The sequence below is a fragment of the Lissotriton helveticus genome, chromosome 3_1 (assembly GCF_964261635.1).
Source record: "Lissotriton helveticus chromosome 3_1, aLisHel1.1, whole genome shotgun sequence".
Taxonomy (NCBI): domain Eukaryota; kingdom Metazoa; phylum Chordata; class Amphibia; order Caudata; family Salamandridae; genus Lissotriton; species Lissotriton helveticus.
Genome location: NC_136061.1, coordinates 1159758826 through 1159776280, shown reverse-complemented (window position 1 = coordinate 1159776280; position 17455 = coordinate 1159758826). Strand labels below are relative to the sequence as shown.

The 17455-nt window shown below is 48.9% G+C and overlaps 1 protein-coding gene across 2 annotated transcripts in view; it reads left to right on the top strand.

Moving 5' to 3' along the window:
* LOC144823334 (mitogen-activated protein kinase kinase kinase 6-like) overlaps window positions 1-17455 on the top strand; it is a 1091718-nt gene that overhangs the window by 1007420 nt on the left and 66843 nt on the right. For both annotated transcript variants that reach the window (XM_078681777.1, XM_078681776.1), the window contains exon 27: window positions 3829-3935. In XM_078681777.1, coding sequence (XP_078537903.1) covers window positions 3829-3935 — 107 coding nt within the window. The remainder of the gene's footprint in view (window positions 1-3828; window positions 3936-17455) is intronic.

Below are 17455 nucleotides of genomic sequence, written 5' to 3'. Positions count from 1 at the left end.
AGGATTTTGACACCCTGAAAGAGGTAATGTGCTCAGCACCAATTCTCAAAGCTCCAGACTACACCAAGCAGTTCATTGTGCAAACTGATGCCTCTGAGCCAGGGATAGGAGCGGTCCTATGCCAGATCAATGATGATGGCCAAGGCCAGCCTATTTCTTTTATCAGCAGGAGGTTACTCCCCAGGGAGCAGCGTTGGAGTGCCTTTGAGAGGGAGGACTTTGCTGTAGTTTAGTCAATGAAGGACTTGAGACCATACTTGTTTGGCACTCACTTGACGGTTCAAACAGACCTCTGAAATGACTAATGCAAATGAAAGGTAAAAATCCTAAACTTTTGAGGTGGTCCATCTCCCTACAAGGACTGGACTTTAAAGTGGAACATAGACCGGGGACTGCCCATGCTAATGCAGGTGGACTTTCCAGGTTCTTCCACTTAGACAATGAAGACTCTCTAGGGAAAGGTTAGTCTCATCCTCTTTCATTTGGTGGATGGGGGGGGATTGTAGGAAAGTACCCCTTTTTGCATGGTTGCCGCCACTTTTTGCCTAATGTTGATGCACTTTGACTGAGTGTGCCCTGGGTTCCTGCCAACCAGGTACCCAGGTCCCAAGTTCTTTCCCTAAACTGTACTGTTGCAAAACCCAATTGGCAACTCTCTGGCCACATGTAAGTTCCTTGTAAAAGTTACCAAGGGCACTGTGACCAGGGAAGGTCTCTAAGGGCTGTAGCCCTCATTGTGCCACCCTTAGAGGCCCTACACACACACACACACACACACGCACGCACACACACACACACACACACACACACACACACACACACACACACACACCCACACACACCCCATTCATTGTAGGCTGTGTGTTTTGGTGCAGAGCAAAGTGAAGAGTTGACATGGCACCCTGGCATTGGTAATCCACCCCTCAAGCTGGGTGCACTATACCAGGGGTCAGGATACAGGCGCATGAGCCCTGTACCTCTACAGTGTCTAAGGCCATTCTTAGACATTGTAAGTGCAGTAAAGCCATAAAGAGTATATGGTATAAGAGGTTGTCATTACAAGCTCCACAGCACAATAATGTCTTTACTGAAAACTGGGAAGTTTGGTATCTAACTTCTCAGCACATTAAACCCACACTGATGCTAGTGTGGGATTTAATAAGAAAATGCACTCAGAGGGCATCGCAAAGATGCCCTCTGTAAAACGACCTAACTCTAGTGTCCTGGTTGAGTGGCTGCTTGCCAGCTGCCGCCACCATGCATGTTTCTGGACCTGAAACAAAGCACATCCTTGGACAAGGTGCTAAGCCTCCTCTCCCGGATGGGCAGGGTCCATGAAGGGGAAATTTCAAAGGCTTGCCGCCTTTGTAAGCTGCCCAGCCATTTGCTGCTCCCAGCAACTGGCCCCCACCGGTTCTGACCCCAACCTTTGGCAGGAGAATCGGCGGGAAAACCAAGTTAAGAGGAGAGGTGTGCCCACCTTTGATACCCCATCCCTCAGTTGGAGCCGAGGTGAAGCCCAACTCTTAGTCCTCGCCATCTTGAAGATGGGGGACCCAGCCAACCAGAGTGAGGCTTAAGCCTCCCTCCCACTGGATGGTGGCATAATAGGCGGTGTACCCACCCCAAGGAAGGGACCCATTGGTCACAACCTGTACCTACCTGTAACGCCCCTAAATTTAGTATTTAGGGGCAACCTTGAACCTTGCCTCCTCAAACAAGAAGAAACCAGAGGAAGTACCGAAGAGAAGTCCTGAAGAAGAAGAGGAGGACATCAACTGATTTGGCCCTGACCTCGACCTGCTCCAGCGAAATCCCAGTGTGTTCTGCAGACAGCAACCCCTCAGAACCTGGAGGACCTGCCTTGCCTTCCCAAACAAGACTTTGTCTCCTTTGAGCACCGGATTTGCTTGCCAACAGACTCTGGCTCCGGCTGAATCCACAAGTCTGCACCACTCTACACCAGATGCCCACGCCTGAGTTCAAGTGGCCCAACCCGAGGAAGAGGTCTACCCAGCGATCATGACCTAGGATCTGGTGATCCCTGACCTGCCTCAAGTCCCCCTGGTGATGCCTGCAGCCCCTTTCTGGAGGATCACCCTGACCGCGAGCGGACCCGGTAAGAAAATCCAGACACCAAAAGACATCCATGCACCCCCACAGCCTTAGGTAGCTCAACCAACGGTGTCCGGGCATCCCACAACATCCCAACCTACCTCACCAACCGGTGGTCACCTCCAGAAGATCTACATGCCAGAGCCTGCAGTGTTTGTTCAAACCGGAGAATACCCATTGAAATTAACAGGTCAACATACACCAAAACAGCCCCCTGCACCCATCACCCGAGTGCCTCTGTGGGCGCTCCTCGGGTGCTAACTTGAACCCCCTTTTCCCTGTGCTTAAGTCCAGGAGCTTTGCTCCCACAATCTTTGGTCTGCTCGGGAGCAGCCACCAACTGGAGGCCCCTCTCTCCCCCATTGGATAACACTGGGCCTCAGCACTCTGCAGTCGGCCTCCCTAGTGCTGCTGAGGGTGCTTTGAGAGTGCTTCCTTGACCCTTGGGGAACTCTTGCTCTAACCCCATTAAACCAACTCCCAAACCTAAGTACTTACCTTTAAACCGATATGTTCAAATTCGATATCTACAATTTTCACAGAAAAGCAGCCAATGTAATAGGATTGCATTGGCTGCTTTTCTGTGAAAAGTGTGGAGTTAGATTGTATGAAACCTTAAAGTGTATATTTATAAAACAACTGATTTACCTTTTATCTAGGAAATGTCCCAGTGTGATATCTAGGCATTTCACACTGAGTATAAAAAATAACTTAAAAGTAACCTGTAAAGTAACTTGTAAAGTAATCTGAAAAGTAACTGAAAAGTAATTCCAACTGTTTTTTAGCAAGTGACTTCATGTTAACTAATCCAATTGCATTCAACTGCATGCAAACTGTATTTAACTGCATTATTCTTTGAAAGTGCTATTACACTTACCCATACCAGGCCGGGCTTGGTTCTAGGTATAAAATACAACTAAATAATATTTCATACCAAACAAATTGGTCTGAGTTCAGGCTTTGAGTGTGTGACATCATTCCTTGCCTTCGTGTGTTCAATAAATGCTTAACACTACCCTCTGATCAAGCCTTACTGCTCGCCCACACTTCCTCAAATAGAGAGTAAGGAAGTATCTACTTTTAGCCTCTGCCTACTTTTGGGGATCCACTGGACTCTGTGCAACTACGTTCTACTTATGGCCATATCTGTTAGTCTATTTTGCTTATTTAAGAAGTGTTTTTTGTTACATGTGTAATGTCTGTATATTTTTTTCCCGATCCCGCTGAATCTACTGTACCAACTGGAATCTTAATGCTCATGTAAAGCGCTCTGCTACCCTCGGGTCTTGAAGCGCTATATAAAACTTTTCAAATAAAACAAGTGTATACAAAGCCATCTTCCTACAATCTGCATATTCAAGGGCAAAGATTTTTTTTAGAAAAAAAGGTCTTGATTCTGTTACGATGTCAGATTCTGAAAGGATGACTCCTAAAGCATGGTCTGCCTAGCCCACTGTAAAATAGAATGAAGCCTATTAGTATGTTTATTTACTTTTTACAGGTTATTTAGATTAGAAACAAATAAAATGGGTAGCAGCTCACAACATTTTGGCTTAAATGGATAACAAGCTGTTTATTTATTTCATTCAAAAGGTCTTTACGTAACCATGTGTAAGAATAGTGTCCACTTTACAATAAATGCACTTGAACCAGTGAAACGAATTACCTTCTGATTTGATAAACGTCTTGCCTCTGTTTTCTTCTGATTTCTAGAAATGTTGGGGGCCAGTCCCATGAAGAATCATCGAGCAGATGCTGAAGATCTAGCACTTATCTCGTGGTTGCAGAACCTCAATGTGGATGATCGAACTTTGGAAATAGTGAGTTTGGTTGTTGAGTCAATATGATTTCCTGTCTTTTCGACTTTGTCTCCTCTCTAGGGTGCCAACCCTGATCTTCGCTACTGTACTAATGCTTTCCCTCTGCCTATATGTGTGCCTATCAGTAGCGGCTGGTGGTCATTGAAACTGATGGGCGAATTCATGCACGGAATGCCAGATAGCAAAGCAAACTTTCCCAAAGTATTCTTATTCTCACTCAAACTCATTCTCACTCATGCTTATTCTCATTCATTCCCCATCACTCACTGCATTCATTCTCAATCAGGCAGTTATTCTTACTCACTCCCCACTACTTGCTCTCACTCAATTGTTGTCTCACATAAGCACCCACTCTTCTCACCAGTGAACATAGAATTTTCTTTTCGCTTGCAGCTGTCACTATTGTTAACTGCTGTGCATTGATTCTTTATACTTCCACCTAAGATGGTAGTTAAAATTGGCACATATTTAAGCATTGCTCTGTGTTCTCAGCAGAGGGGCCATACCAGGAACTGGATGAGAATATAGTCTGCACACCCTTATCACCCACAACATTGCACTATGAGAATCTGGAATAGCTTTCAGCCTCAATCATGGAGCTCTCAATGGTGACCTGTTTTGAACACCTAATAACAACCTAAACTCTCCTAGACACATATAGACAACTCAGTTCACACTAAGCAACTTTCAAGAGTCGTAGAAAAAGCAAATACCCTCTGTGAATGCTAGAAGAAGTAAAACGTGAAATGGAAATAGAGACTGTATCGCTCACATTGAATACCTTTTACAGTTATTGTTGAGAAATCAGGATGCTGTTTCAAAGTGTCTCATTACATCCTGTTGGAATGGGTGAATACGATGTCAATGAATACCATGATATGTGCAGGCCCAACAACGATAATACCAATAAATTGAATGCAAACGTTTGCCATAACCTGTGCCTGCATAACCTTTTCAAAACCAGTCTATGCAATGTCAATGTATGCAATAACCTGTGCCTGCACAGCAGTGTCTATAAGAAGTACAATGGTTCAAGGGTGGCCTAAATAGGTCCAAAAGCGAAAACAATTATTTAGACTAGATACTAAATCAATTTGGGAGCAGAGCATGTAGGGCAACGTGTAATTTTAATCATTGTGCTTTTTCAACATGTTGGTATTACAGGAATACGTTCAGGTGCTCACATAAGTGATAGGGTGCGTATTGTGACTGAGTGAAAGTGAGAATAGACGAAATATCACATAAACAACAAAGGGAAATCCACAAAAATGTATACAATGGAGGGATTTTCGTTGGGGGGGGTCGACGACGTTTGGATCTTTATTGAGTCAAGATCATCTTCAGGACAGGGTGAGCAGTCTAAAACTGTAAAGGTAAGCTTAAATTAGCACTTTGCCCTACTGAGTATTTACTTAATTCAGTGACTTAGTGCTCCCAGTGGCATGATAAAAACAGTTGGCATGCCGACTGTTTATTCTTATTACTTAAAAAGTACCATGCAAGCGGGAATCTGGGCGGTTGTGGCTAGCGCATGCAGGAGCACTCGGGATGGTAATTACTATGGGATCACTATTGCGCTGGGGACAGCGCCAGTAAAAATTTCAATGTATGCCATAGTCCATTTGCAAATGACAATGTTACCAGTAAGAGCAACGTCGATGTACATCATCTCAATACCAGTAAGGACAATATCGATGTACGCTATGACCACTGAATGCACAATGTTAAGAAGGTTAATAAAAATTATACCAAACTGCCATATTATTTTCAGGAGTTCTAATGAACTCACATCATTGCTGTCGGATTCACCCAAAGTGACCTCCCCATCAACCCAGGGTCAGAGATATGTGGTTAGACAGGCCCTACAACCCACACCTATGCCTGTTGATTACCAGGTCACAGATGGGATCTCCCTTAACACAGACAAGGAAAACCCTGATCTATCCCACACAAAGATAGTTGCACCACAAACAGGTCTGAGGCAAATGGACCCAATAAAACACATTCGCACAAAGTCTCGCATTCCCCAAAAATACCACAAAGCTAGATACCACATGAAGATAGAAACACTCAGCCAATCCTAACAGGACATGCACACTACATGGCGTGATCATGTGCTCCCCCCACCGGACATCTGGACACATATACACTGGCCCACACTAGCTCTCCCCAATTTCGAGAGCCATTGGTGTCCACTCTTAATTTATGACTTATATGCTTTTTGGAATGTAGAAATTGTTTTACTGTACCTCATGAACTGTGTACAATGACAGACAAAACTTTGTACACAGAGAAACTTTGATCAGACGCACTGTGTCGAGGCTCTCACGACCGCAGCATTTAATTGTTCCTGTTCTGCCAAATGCCTCTTGCCTTTTCATTTATTTAAGGTAAATTCCTATCCGAGCAACGTTCTGGTGAGCCAGCCAGAACAGATTGGTTTATTGAGCCAGACTGCTGTCGACGGAAGGACCCCGGCCTGAACGGATTCACATCTGACCGAAACGATTGGTCGGATGTCATAATTGATTAGAATGTCTGTGAATCCATTGGGTGAAGGTCCTTCCGAAGACAGCCGTCGTAGCGTAAGAGACTACATCTGACCCTTAGTCTCAGTATTTAGTGTATGGCAAACTAGGACAAGCGCATAGATCACTTTTGTTTTTCCCCTAGGCAGCATGCTAGAGGAAAGCGAAGGTAGCTACAATTTCTTTGGTATTTGACCCTTGGCGTGGAGCACATGATACGGCTTGTTCCAGAGTGTCGGTAAGGGAGAGCACTTGGCCCACTTGGCATGGAACGGAGGGTATGCATCGTCCCTGGGTGTCAGTAAAGGGTTGCTTGGATGGCTGGGCATGCTGGAAAGTCGGTACGCAAATGCTCTAGGTGTGACATAGAGCTAACATTTCAATCCTATTGTTTTTTAGACACAAAAGTTTTCTTAGTGCTATTGATCTCAACACTAGTAGCATCTAGTAGAAGTGAAAGGTGTCTTATTTTCTCTCCGCTTGCGTGTGATATAGGTTGTCATTCGGAAGTAAGGGAAAATTCGGACCTTGGTGAATCAGGTGTAGCTTGGGTCTGGCCTCAGAGGGCCGATAGTTGTCAGGTTACTCCTTTTTTAGGTCTCTCCTAGCGTTGCAGCGCCTGCGCTGATCGCTCTGCGAGATCTATTGTCATCGATTTTGGAAGTGGAGTGGAAGCTCTGCCCATCCTTTCTATTGGCCGGCGTCATCCTTTATGGTAAACGCTGGCCTCCGATTGAAAGTGAGGCTTTTTGGTGACTGCCCTGTCTCCTTTTGGCTCCGCCCATCCAGACTCGCACAGTCTCCTTTAACAAGTCTGTATTTGTTTACATTCGCGCAATGGCGAGGGCTTGTTCAGTGTTGACCTATCTACCTAGCCCATGAACTTCTCTGTCTGAGGCTGACTAAGCGAAACTCTGCCTTCTCGGTTGGACCGTGTCGCTCTGGCAGTAACTGGATTTCTCTGCAGTGCTCGGAGACCCGAGGGCCAGCCTTTCTATTAATTTCTCTGGAATAGCAGGTCCCAGCACGTCTCTGCTGGGCAGTGAGGCCGTTTTGAACCTGCTTATCTGTGTATGTGTGGGGAGGGAGAGGTGGTGACAGCCAGTTCTTATCTGAAATACCGTAGGACAGTGCGTGTCTTCAGAGCTTTGAGGGGACCTGCAAGGCTCATGAGTACCGTGAAACTCCTGCCATCTTCTCTGACCTGCGGGACTGTGAGGCGGCGACTGCGAGGCAGGTAACATGTAACTTTTTTGTAGTGCTACGAAACATTGAGTACTTGCGCGCCTATGAGACTGCGAGGTGTGCATCCCTGCCCATGCTGCGAGACAGAGTACACTGCATGTGCGTCTATAGTGAGACTGACACCGAGTGATTGGCTTTGAGAGGACGACTATGCGCTCTCGGATAGTCAGTGAGATAGCACGTGATTGAATCCAGTGATTTCACTTCCTGCCTTTTCTATCCCAGCTGCTCTAAAACACTATCATGGTCTCTTCTCTCTCGATTACTTCTCACCTGCGGACAGTCCCTCTCTTCCACTTCCACACACGCCCTCTCCCTCATGCTGACACATCTGTCCCTCTTATGGTGAATGCGGGCCACTAAGCAGCCTCTGTGAGGCCAGCCTCTTTCACACACCCCCTATGCCCTGCTATTTGATTGGCAGGGACATTTCCCCTTCCCCGTAGGCAGTGAATACCATGCGGTCACTAAGCGATTCTTTGGTTCATTAACAGCAATGAATACAGGAGTCGCAGGGCCCACAATTCACAGCTTGAAGGCACAGTGCGACTAGACATCACAGCCGCCAGCCCGGCGCAAGGGCACAGTCAGAAACCAGCACTAGACTTATTCACACATCAACACGACAGAGGCATCCCCCTCGCCCCCCACATACATACTGAAGGATCAAAGGCCCCCTCTTCACCTCCAGTGCCAGGCTTCTCAGTCCTATACAGATGTGTACCACTTTGTAACTGCAGTGTACAAAATGTGATGGATCGAATGTTAGAATTAATCCCAACCCCTGGTAATCACTCGGGGTTCCATCCCAATCCATCATAATTTTGCACAGCATGGCTCCTCAGTGTGGACCCAGCTATATGCAAATCAGTCTTCACCCTGCTTCAGTCAGGCCCGAACTGCGAGGCCTGGTCCTGTGTGACCCAGGACTGGTTTCATCGTGATTGGGGGTCTACAGTCAGGTGTATCTTGGTTCCTGTGGCACAGCCAGCATGAAACCTATGTCTGGACGTGTCAGCACCACCAAGGGCGGCGCACTGAAGTATACCAAACAAGCATTTGCAATGCAATAGGTCTCACATTTGCAAGAGATTGAGCTATTGGCATTGTAAATGACTATGCCTATAATTTATGTGTTTTGAAAACCTGCAAGCGGTGCGTAAACACACACTTTGCACAGATAGTCCTTGCTTACGAGAAGTAAGGCTGTCAGTAAAAGAGGCGCAGTTATTGCCGGCCTTGCTTCTCGTAAGCAAAGGCTATAAGTACAGAGTGCATGTTTACGCACCTCTTGCAAGTTTTCAAAACACATAAATAAAAGGCATTGTCATTTACAATGCGAATAGCTCAAACTCACGCAAAAGCGAGACCTATTGCATCGCAAATGCTTGTTTCTCCACTGAAATCCTTGCTATTTTTGCCCACAAGCTGATATGGACAGACTATCAGGCTCACTTAGCTCTGCCCACTATGCAGATCATCCCCTATCCTCAGGCTATAGGCACTAGGATGGGGCCACGTTTTGGGGGTAGAAAACACTTTTTCTGTCAAACCTTTTCTCTTTTAGACTCTTCTACATTTTCCCCAATTCTACATATATAGATATATTGTGGTGCTGTTGAAATTTTACCAATCATGCTGAAAGTTTAAATGTTATATCATGTTAGGGAGTCTATGCTTTATGAAATAACAAATGATTGCTAGATTATTACTTCAAATCAACTCGTACTGCTCTGAATTAACAACTGCGTTCTGTTTCAGGTTGTTACTATTTCATTGCATTCATCTTTTGTTTAATGTTAAATGTCCATTTTGTTATGCTTTGATCTTTTTTATTTTTTTATTTAAAAGCTCCTGACCAGTAAATCGTTTTCAGTACCACCTCGTGTACACTGTTCCCAACAATTAGAATAGAATTTGTAATTATATAAAGAATCTCCAGACAATCCAAATTTTTAAAATCCTTAAAACAAGTTCCCCAATCAATTATGGAGAGTCTACTAAGCCAAATGCAAGTGAGGGTCCCTACCCAGGCTAGGAAACTAGAGAAACACTGCCGCAAGTGGCACATCCATACCAAAGCTCACACAAGTCACTGGCCCCGGAGGGGGGGGAGGGGGGACGTTTGACACCAACTCCATAGAACATACGAAGACTCGCATACAGAGCGGTCATACGCGACATATAAAAGGCTAAGCTGTAGGCCCAACTAGAACTAAGGGCCACTTTCCAGTTGGGCCCGGCCTATAAGACTATCCCCGAGTCTCTAAGTAAGGCATGTGCATCTCCCCTACCATACACCGTTACAAAATCAAAGTTACCAAATCACACACATCACAGGGCATCGGCATTGGAGAGTGTTGGACCAGGAAATAAGTAGTAGCCTGACAGAGACACAATTGAGATGCAGAAGGAGCAGCATGTCACCTTTATGCGTACACTACAAGTCAAGTCAAGTCAAGTCAAGTCAGATAATTTATATAGCGCGCTACATACCCAGAGGGTCTCAAGGCGCTTGAAGAAGGGTGGGGATTTACTTGTCGAATATCCAGGTTTTAAGTTGCTTTCTGAATGCTAGGTGGTTCTGAGTGAGGCGAAGGTGAATGGGAAGTGAGTTCCAGGTTTTAGCCGCCAGGTAGGAGAAGGATCTTCCTCCCATGGTGGTTTTGTTGATGCGAGGTACAGCGGCATGGGCTTGGTTGGAAGAGCGTAGCTGGCGGGAGGGGGTGTAGAAGGAAAGTCGTGTGTTGAGGCATTCGGGTCCAAGTTCGTAAAGTGCTTTGTGTGCGTGGGTTAGGAGGCGGAATGTTATCCTCTTATTGACGGGGAGCCAGTGGAGGTTTTTCAGGTGATCAGAAATGTGGTCTTTACGCGGAATGTCTAGTATGAGTCTGGCTGATGCGTTCTGGATGCGTTGGAGTTTTTTCTGAAGTTTTGCGGTGGTACCGGCGTATAGGGTGTTTCCGTAGTCCAGGCGGCTTGTAACCAGTGCGTGGGTGACCGTTTTTCTAGTTTCGGTGGGGATCCAGCGAAATGTTTTTTTGAGCATGCGAAGAATGTTGAAGCAAGATGATGAAACGGCGTTGACTTGTCTGGTCATTGAGAGTGAGGAATCCAGGATGACGCCCAGGTTCCGTGCGTGATTCGTCGGGATGGGTGCTTTTCCAAGGGCCTCTGGCTACCAAGAGTCGTCCCAGGCGGAGGGGGAGGTACCCAAGATAAGGACTTCTGTTTTGTCTGAATTCAGTTTCAGACGGCTGTTTTTCATCCACTCGGCCATTTCTTTCATTCCTTCATGTAGGTTGGTTTTGGCGGTGTTGGGGTCTTTGGTGAGTGAGAGGATCAGTTGAGTGTCATCAGCGTAGGAGATGATGTTGAGGTTGTGTTGTCGTGCGATGGTCGCGAGGGGGCTCATGTATACGTTGAAGAGGGTGGGGCTGAGTGAAGATCCATGTGGCACGCCGCAAATGACTTCAGTGGCCTCTGACTTGAATGGTGGCAGGCGGACTCTCTGAGTTCTTCCGGCAAGGAACGAGGTGATCCATTCCAGTGCTTTTCCTTGGATTCCGATGTTTCTGAGGCGTTGTAACAGGGTGCTATGACAGACCGTGTCGAAGGCTGCTGAGAGGTCGAGGAGGATGAGGGCGACTGTGTCTCCATTGTCCAGTAGAGTTCGAATGTCGTCTGTTGCTGCGATGAGGGCGGTCTCGGTGCTGTGTTTGGCTCGGAAACCGGACTGTGAGGAGTCCAGGGATTTGTTTGTTTCGAGGAAGGCGGCGAGCTGGCTGTTGACGGCTTTCTCGATGACTTTGGCCGGGAATGGAAGGAGCGAGATGGGTCGGTAGTTTTTGAGTTCGGTGGGGTCAGCTGTGGGTTTTTTCAGAAGTGCGCTGAGTTCGGCGTGTTTCCAGCTTTCAGGGAAGGTGGCGGAGTTGAGGGAGCAGTTGATGACGTCTCGGAGGTGTGGTGCTATGATGGAATCTGCTTTGTTGAAGATGTGGTGAGGGCATGGGTCTGTGGGGGATCCTGAGTGGATGGAGTTCATCAGGCGGATGGTGTCCTCAGTGGAGATTGGGTTCCAGTCATTAAGGATGTTCAGGGGGTGAAGGTACGGCAGAAGGTTGGGTGGGTTGGTCTCCGGGTTGGTTGTCGAAGCTGTTGTGGATGTCTGCGATTTTGTCGTGGAAGAATGAAGCTAGGGAGTCGCAAAGGGTTTGAGAGGGAGTGATGTCGTTGGAGTTGGCAGTGGGGTTGGTAAACTCTTTAACGATGTTGAATAATTCCTTGCTGTTGTGGGCGTTGTTGTCTAGTCGGTCTTTGAATGCGGCTTTCTTGGCAGTCCGGATCAGTTGGTGGTGTATGCGGGTGGCGTTTTTGAAGGCGTCCCTGGTGCTGGTGTTTGGGTCCTTTTTCCAGGCCTTCTCAAGGCAGCGACAGAGTTTCTTGGATTTCTTAAGATCATCGTTGAACCAGGGGGCGTTTTTGCTGCCTAATTTGATTTGACGTTTTTTCAAGGGTGCTAGGTTGTCGGCGCTGTTGGTTAGCCATTGAGTGAGGTTAATGGCTGCTTGGTTGGGGTTCGAAGAGTGGGTAGGGGGGTATTGAAGAAGTGATGAGGAGATCTGGTCAATGGTGATTTTATTCCAGTTTCTTCGCAGAGTAGGTTGAGGATGGTTGTGGGTTGTGGTCTTTTTGTAGATAAAGTGAACGCAGCTGTGGTCCGTCCAATGGAGAGCTGTGGTGTGAGTGAAGGAGATATGTTTGCTGGAGGTCAAGATGGGGTCGAGTGTGTGACCTGCGTAGTGAGTGGGGGTATTGACAAGTTGTCTGAGTCCGAGGTTGGCGAGATTGTCCAGAAGGGTGGTGGTGTTGCTGTCGTTGCTCTTTTCCAGGTGAAAATTGAGGTCTCCCAATAGAATGTAGTCCTCGGAGGGGAGGGCGTGTGGGGTGATAAAGTCAGTGATGTCTTCACTGAATTGTGCACGGGGTCCTGGTGGCCTGTAGAGGAGGGTGCCTCTGAGTGTGGTCTTGGGGCGGGGCAAGAGCAAAAAAAAACTGTGACCATGAGGTTGATCACAGGTTCCTGCAGCGGATGCCTTCATCCACTGAGCCACCAGACCCGGCATACACCTCTCTCTCTCTCTCTCTCCCTCCCTCCCCCTCCCCCTCTCCCTCTCCCTCTCCCTCTCCCTCCCCCTCTCCCTCCCCCTCTCCCTCCCCCTCTCCCCCTCCCTCCCCCTCTCCCCCTCCCTCTCCCTCTCCCTCTCCCTCTCCCTCTCCCTCTCCCTCTCCCTCTCCCCCTCCCTCTCCCCCTCCCTCTCCCTCTCCCTCTCCCTCTCCCTCTCCCTCTCCCTCTCCCTCTCCCTCTCTCTCCCTCTCCCCCTCTCTCTCTCTCTCTCTCCCCCTCTCTCTCTCTCTCTCTCTGTCTCTGTCTCTCTGACTCTCTCACTCCCTCTCTCCATCTCTCCCTCTGTCTCACTCAATCTGACTGTCTCTCTGACTCTCTTCCTCTGTCTCACTCACCCTGACTGTCTCACACTTTCTCTGTCTCCCTCTCTCTCTGTTTCCTTCTCCCTCTCCCTCTCCCTCTCTCCCTCTCCCCCTCTCCCTCTCCCTCTCCCTCTCCCTCTCCCTCTCCCTCTCTCTCTCTCTCTCTCTCTCTCTCTCCCTCCCTCTCCCTCTCTGTCTCTCTCTGACTCTCTCACTCCCTCTCTCCATCTCTCCCTCTGTCTCACGCAATCTGACTGTCTCTCTGACTCTCTTCCTCTGTCTCACTCACCCTGACTGTCTCACACTTTCTCTGTCTCCCTCTCTCTGTTTCCTTCTCCCTCACTCTGTTTCCCTCTCCCTCTCTCTCTGTTTCCCTCTCCCTCACTCTCCCTCACTCTATTTCCCTCTCCCTCACTCTGTTTCCCTCTCCCTCACTCTCCCTCACTCTATTTCCCTCTCCCTCACTCTATTTCCCTCTCCCTCACTCTATTCACTCTATTTCCCTCTCCCTCACTCTATTCACTCTATTTCCCTCTCCCTCACTCTTTCCCTCTCTCTCCTTCCCTCTCCCTCCTTCCCTTTGTCTCCCTCTCTTCTTCCCTCTGTCTCCCTCTCTCTCCTTCCCTCTCCCTCATTCCCTCTCCCTCATTCCCTCTGCCTCCCTCTCTCTCCGTCCCTCTCTTTGAGGTCTCCCTCACTCTGAGGTCTCCCTCTCTTTGAGGTCTCCCTCACTCTGAGGTCTCCCTCTCTCTCCCTCACTCTCCCTTACTCTGAGTTCTCCCTCTCTCTCCTTCCCTCCCCCTCAATCTGAGCTCTCCCTCTCTCTGAGGTCTCCCTCTCTCTCTCCCCTTCCCTGTCCCTCACTCTGAGGTCTCCCTCTCTCTCCTTCCCTCTGTCCCCCTTGCTCTGTCTCCCTCACTCTGTCTCCCTCCCTCACTCTCCCTCCCTCCCTTGCTCTCCCTCCCTTGCTCTCCCTTCCTCGCTCTCCCTCCCTCGCTCTCCCTCCCTCGCTCTCCCTCCCTTGCTCTCCCTCCCTCGCTCTCCCTCCCTCCCTCCCTCTCCCTCCCTCCCTCTCACTCCCTCCCTCTCCCTCCCTCTCCCTCGTTTGTTCTCCCTCCCTCGCTCTCCCTCCCTCGCTCTCCCTCGCTTGCTCTCCCTCCCTCGCTTGCTCTCCCTCCCTCTCGCTCCCTCGCTTGCTTGCTCTCTCGCTCTCCCTCCCTCGCTTGCCCTCCCTCACTCTCCATCCCTCGCTCTCTCTCCCTCGCTCTCCCTTGCTCTCCCTCGCTTGCCCTCCCTCCCTCGCTTGCCCTCCCTCCCTCCCTCCCTCCCTCACTCTCCATCCCTCGCTCTCTCTCCCTCGCTCTCCCTTGCTCTCCCTCGCTGGCTCTCCCTCCCTCCCTCACTTGCTCTCCCTCGCTCCCTCGCTTGCTCTCCCTCGCTCCCTCGCTCTCCCTCGCTCCCTCGCTTGCCCTCCCTCCCTCCCTCGCTTGCCCTCCCTCCCTCCCTCGCTTGCCCTCCCTCCCTCCCTCGCTTGCCCTCCCTCCCTCCCTCACTCTCCATCCCTCGCTCTCTCTCCCTCGCTCTCCCTTGCTCTCCCTCGCTGGCTCTCCCTCCCTCCCTCACTTGCTCTCCCTCGCTCCCTCGCTTGCTCTCCCTCGCTCCCTCGCTTGCTCTCCCTCACTCTCTCGCTCCTCTGGATCTGGGGGTCCCCCAGGGCTCCTCGCTGAGTCCCACATTATTCAATCTATACGTGAGACCGCTGGCTGAGGTGGTCAGGCATTGGGGTATGACCATGGTGTCATATGCCGATGACACCCAGTTAGCGGTCACGATCAGCGGGGATGCGGATGTGGATGCCCCCAGATTCCAGAAAGGACTTCGGGCGGTCGCCAGCTGGATGACCTCCAACTGTCTCCAGCTTAACGCAAGCAAGACGGAGGTCATGATCTTTGGCAAACAAACGGAACTCTGGGGAGACAGGTGGTGGCCGTCGGATCTGGGTCCTACGCCAACCCCGGTCGCTGAGTTAAAAAACCTTGGGGTATGGCTCGATCCAACTCTCACCTTTGTCTGCCATACCAAGCGCACGGCGGCCTGCTGCTTTGGCATTTTGCGTGGACTACGGCCTGTACTAAAAAATTTTGATGCCACCACCAGGCAACTTGTGATTCAAGCAACCGTGATCTCTAGGCTTGATTACGCCAGTTCCCTTCTAGCGGGATTAAATCAATTGGAAATCACCTGCCTGCAGCGCATCCAGAATGCCGCAGCGAGAGCTGTTGTGGGACTACCCAGATCTTGCCCAATTGTTAACACCTTGCGTACGCTGCATTGGCTTCCGATTGCGCAAAGGATCCAGTTCAAGACCCTCTGTGTAGCCTACAAAATTCTCAAGGGATCCCCTGCTATGATCCTTTCCAATCTTCTGTCCCGCTATGTTCCGGTCCGGGCTTTAAGATCTTCCGACCTAGAACTTGCGGTCGTCCCCCGCTTTAAGCGTTGCAGGGCAGGCGGCCGCTCTTTTCAAGTTCGCGCCGCAGTGTTGTGGAACTCCCTTCCCCCGGCGATTCGCGCCCTTAGGGATCTGCTTTCTTTCCGTCGAGCAGTAAAAACTTTTTTGTTTCCTTAAATTTTCCCTGCTCTGTTCTGTCCAGTTGTGTTGTGTTGCTACCTTGTCGGGCGCCAGGACGCTCCTTCGCTGGAGCATCTGTGTGCTTAATAAATGAGCCTAACATAACATAACATAACATTTGTAGCCCTCCAGTGGTGGACCAAGAGGCTTTATCGTTGAAGCATTAGATAGCCTCAGGATCCCACCCGATAATTGGGCAAGTTTTAACTGGGATTTAATTTCCTGGGGACCCCACGTCAAGCTCTCATTAATCGTTACCCCAAGATAAACAAATGTGCTTACCCTTTCCAGTAATATTTTGCCCAGGGTGGGATTGGGTCTTGTGGTTCTGGGTGGGTTGAAGATCATGAATTTTGTTTTCAGTGAGTTGATCTCCAAACCCCGCTTGTTACAAAATTCTACAAAGCTGTCCAATGTTCTCTGGATACCCATAGGGGATTTAGAAAGCAAGAGGGTATCATCGGCGAACATTATCACCGGTACCCTATTCCCGGCTATCTTAGGTGCATCATTATTCAACACTCCATTCAGATGCGTGATTACCCCGTTGACATAGAGACAAAACAGGGTCGGTGCAAGCACACAGCCCTGCCTTACCCCCCGGCCAACGGGGAATCTGGATGTGAAAGTACCACTCTTCCCGCATCTGACTTGGGCAAAATTTGCCTCATGTAGCCTAATCAGGACTGAGAGGAGATGAATGGGGATGCCCAGCTCTAAAAGGACTTTCCACAATTTGCCCCTAGGTACAAGATCAAAGGCGGAGCGGAGGTCCACGAACACCATATAGAGACTGCCACCCTCTATATGCACTGTTTTCCAGTGCAATAACACTAATCGAAAAATTTGGTCTACGGTGGAGGTGTTCTTCCTGAACCCTGCCTGATAGGGGCCGAGTATTTAAAACTCCTCCATCCAGTCCTGTAGTTGATCTAGAATAAGTCTTGCGAAGATCTTCTGCGGAACGTCGATGAGACTTATAGGTCTGTAGTTGGATGGGAGCAGAGGCGAACCCTTTTTAAAGATAGGGACTATCTCTTCTCCCAGCCAAGTACTGGGGAGCGCCATACCTCTCAGGATTGCATTATAAACAAGACAGAGATAGGGGCCCCAGACTTTAGGCTGATGCTTGAATAGATCGCCCGGAAGTTTGTCCAAGCCGGGTGCTTTATTTAGTGCAAGTTTATCAATGGCAGTGCACTCTTCAGCCACCGTGACCGTGCACTCCTCTGAGCAGATGGTGCGCGAGCCCTGGGTAGTTAGATTTACAAACGCATCTTCAGGGATAGCCTCGCAAGAGTTCAAAGCCCGGAAATGGTCTTCCCATACTTCAGGGACTAGGTTGGGTTCTACCGCTTGCTCTGCTTGTCCTGAGCCTACACTTATTATCGACCAAAATGTTTTAAAATCTTTAGAATTTAAGGCAAAGGATAAGCTAGACCACTTTTCCTGGTCCCATTCTTCCATTGCGCGCTTGATTAACTTCTTATAGTGAACCCTCTTGTCTTTTATTAAAACTCTGTTGTTATCTTTAACAGCTGCCACTAGCTCTCACTTTGCTTTCCTGCATGCCGTGTTATACCAGGAGGAACAAGAGGCCCTAATTCCTTTCTTGGACACCCTAG